Genomic DNA, 3,609 nt, shown 5'->3' on the forward strand with positions numbered 1-3,609 from the left:
AAGACTCGTGTGGGGGGACGAGTTTAGGCCATCAAACTGCTTGTTGGGGCGAACCTCAGAGACTTAAGCCTTGTGCTTCGCCTTAAGGAGCCGTTATCTAGCAGAGCTCTCTAGGAAGTTAGATGGTTCTTCAACAAGAAATAGGTTGTTTGTAGTGTAGGCCCCAGACGAGCTGTCCACTGTGGGCCAAGTTTTGTAAAGGTCTTTTTTCCTCGGCTGACCTCCCTCTTTAATATATCTGGCATTTTAATTTAATTTTAAAAAATGGGAGTTGAGCTATTAAAAGGCAAATTTTATAGGATGATCTCTAAATGGCAATTTGCAACACAACAAAACTTTGGAAATGTTTAAAATCTCTAAGGAGGAAGTGTTAAAAATAATAATTACAAGTGATAACCTTCACTTCATATCACTTTCAATTAAGTAACCTTATTTTACAAAAAAATAACTACAAGTAGAAATTCACAAGAGGAGGGAATCCAACTCTCGAGTAGAGTAGTGCTTCTAAGGGAAGGACCTAATGCTAATTTGCTAATTCTCTTCAGATTCTCTCCATCTCCGTCAGGTTTGTCGTCGTAGTCGTAGTCGTCGGATCTTCGTCTTCGTTATCCTCCTCCTCCTCATCACTAGCATCGTCGTAGTCGCCCTCCTCGTCGTCCTCTTCCACGTCCTTCATGAGATTCAATATTGAATCGGGCAAGGGAGCTTGATTACACTCCATGCTCCCCTCCAGCATTCTCACCACGCTGCCCATGGACGGCCTGCTGGCTGCCTCATCTTGAATGCACCAAAACGCGATGTTGAGGGCTAATTTGACCTGCGCTCGATCAAAGCTCCCACTCACGAGGAGAGCTTGATCCACAACCTTAGAGAGCAAGTCCTCGTCGTCGTCCTGCTGTCCACTCGGCCTGTTCAGGAGCTCCTGGTACGCCCAGTATGGGTAATACAGCTTCTCAGAGCTCACAGAAATATCCAGATTTCTTCGACCACTCACTATCTCCAGCAATAGCATCCCGAAGCTGTAGACATCGGCTTTAGCTGTAACCGGCAGATTTGAGACCCACTCCGGCGCTACATAACCCCTTGTTCCCCTCACTGCCGTGATTATCCTCGTCTGGCTCTTGCTCACCAGCTTCGCCAGCCCGAAGTCCGACACTTTTGGACAGAAATCTTTCGTCAGCAGAATGTTCTCTGGCTTTATATCGCAATGGATGATGCGATTCCTGCACTGCTCGTGGAAGTAGGCTATCCCTCGCGCAATCCCCAGCGCTATGTTATATCGCGTCTCCCACTCCAGTGGACTGCTGCTTGAATTGAACAGTAATCTGTTGAGCGATCCGTTCTCCATGAACTCGTACACTAGCAGCCTGTGCGACCCTTCGTAGCAGAAGCCTCGTAGATGCACAATACTCGAGTGCTGAATGGACCCTATTGTCGCCACCTCTGCGTGGAATTGCTCTTCCCGTCCTTTTCGATCAGATGATGATCCTTGTAGCTTCTTCACTGCTATCACGCTTCCGTCTGTCGGGAGCACTCCTTTGTAAACCTCTCCGAAGCCCCCGCTCCCAATCTTCTCTTTGAATCGTTGTGTAGCCGCTTCCAGCTCCTTGTACGAGAATTTGATCGGTAATCCCGTCTTCAACCTTCGTGTCCATGCCCTTTTCAGCAGGGCTGCTTTCCTCCTAGCCGATAGAATCCAGACAACGAGCACCACCAACATCACTATTGCTGAAACAGCAGATGAAGAACAAATGATCCCCATAACAGCACCCACTGAAAGTGAACGGTGATGCGCATGGCGATTGTTCAGCTCAGGCGCAGTTAAGCCTGCTTTGGAAGCCAGCTTGAGGATGAACGTGTAAGTCTCGTTAGGGTCCATCAGGCCACCATAGAGCATGTCGGAATGAATCCAGCAAATCTGAGTTCCGCTAGTATCATAGCTGGCACAAACACAGGAGCAATTCTGCAAGCATAAGTTGGAGCAATCGTCTGCCGATGCGATTTGGTCTTGAAACGTTGCAATCCCTAGATAGTTGACCTGGCGAAACTGATGCATCTGAATGCTGAAGCTTGACTTCAATGTCCACAGGTGAGAGGCACCTCACGCCTACAACCTTGGCTCGGAACCCTGGGATCTACACTTGAAAACCCTTGCGGGCAGCTGCAAGTGTATTGAAGCAGGTCCGACATGTTCGGATACGAGCAGATTCCGTTACCGCACACGCCCCTGATCTGGCATGCGTCACTGAGCGCCCTCCAAACTACAACCCACGATTCGTCCTGTGCTGCCCAACTGTACATCGCCAAATTGCCATTTGCATCCAGAGTCAGCCGCCTAGGTAGAGCAGAGAGCTTCCCATGGTCGCTTGCATTGTATGATTGCAAAATGGTGGTATTTACGCTGATAGTTAGAGTACCGGCGTCGTTAAGCATAGCCACGCCAGTTCTGGACGGATAATTGAGCAGAGAGAACTGGTCACTTGTCCAATATCTTGTTTGTGTGTCATTTGTAACATTGAAATAGAGCCCCAGGGTGTTGCCTGAATCCATGCTAAGCGTGAAATCTCCTGCGCTTGGATCCGAAGCTGCGATTCTCCACGAAGTTAGATTCGGGGATTGAATTGTGAATCGCTGCCCCGGCAGTAACGTGTCCGTCGGAAAGTTGAAGCTTGCCCAAACCAGTTCTTGTGTACCATTGGCCTTGAGTATCAAGTTCCCGGAGTCTTCAAACACTCCCTTTGTGACTGATTTCGTATTGGCCTTGGTTTGCCATACGATTACTCCTCTCCCGTTGTGTAGTATGAACTCCCCAGATGTTGCTAGCTGAAAGTAGCCTGTAGAATCCACCCGCGCATCCCGATTAACCATCCATACCACTGTGCGCGTAGAGATGTTTGCATACCAGATGCCCAGAACGCTTCCGTTAGCCTCAATAGGGAAGAATCCCAGCACGAACGTGCTGTTTGCAGAAAGCCATGTCTCATTGGAACGAAGAGTTGATCCTATTGGAATGATTCCGTTCTTGAGAATGCTAGGATTCTCTATACGACTGGACCTCAATGTGCTGTAGGCGCTTTCGGCACACTGAAACTCCATCAGGGGCGCAATGAACAATATCCAACTGAAGTGCATGAGGAGACCCAGAAGGGATGCAATCTTCTGATGATTCATTCCCGGCTTCAGCGCTATTTGATCTCCTACAGTACGTGATCTTGCAAGAAGACCTGATTCTAGTTCTCCTTGTTGTCTTTCCATTCAAAGTTATCTTCCCGTCTTCTCTTCCGTTGCTCTACCTCCCTTGCTGGGCACGAGTAACGACTGATCGGCAGCTCCTCACTTGCTCACTTCTCAGCTTTTTCTCCTCTAGCTAGCTAGTCTGTTTGCTCTGTCCCTGATATACCCATATATGTTTTTCGAATCTTCGCTCCAATTATGCTGCTCCCGGGCTCCATACGTCGTTTTGGCTCGTCTCTCTCAATCTTGCATGCTACTCGAGAGAAGGTAAAATGAGACTGTGAAACGAATGTGAGGATTGTCCATTGCCATTGGCTGGGAAACTAACACATCAAAATAAGGGAGACCGATGGTACACAGACAACAACCACCAAC

The 3,609-nt window shown here is 48.3% G+C and overlaps 1 protein-coding gene across 1 annotated transcript; it reads right to left on the minus strand.

The window, feature by feature from the left end:
* Positions 1 to 536: 536 nt before the first annotated feature.
* On the minus strand, positions 537 to 3,255 carry LOC147885521 (G-type lectin S-receptor-like serine/threonine-protein kinase At5g24080). Its single transcript, XM_087397059.1, has 2 exons — positions 2,088 to 3,255; positions 537 to 2,052 (listed from the first exon to the last, which is right to left on the minus strand). The coding sequence occupies exons 1-2, from the start codon at positions 3,253 to 3,255 to the stop codon at positions 542 to 544; spliced, it is 2,679 nt and encodes an 892-aa protein (XP_087253185.1). The 3' UTR covers positions 537 to 541.
* Positions 3,256 to 3,609: the final 354 nt, after the last annotated feature.

This window comes from Dipteris shenzhenensis, chromosome 25 (assembly GCF_047967505.1).
Source record: "Dipteris shenzhenensis isolate YYH24624 ecotype China chromosome 25, Dip_SZ_1.0, whole genome shotgun sequence".
In the NCBI taxonomy this organism is placed as follows: Eukaryota; Viridiplantae; Streptophyta; class Polypodiopsida; order Gleicheniales; family Dipteridaceae; genus Dipteris; species Dipteris shenzhenensis.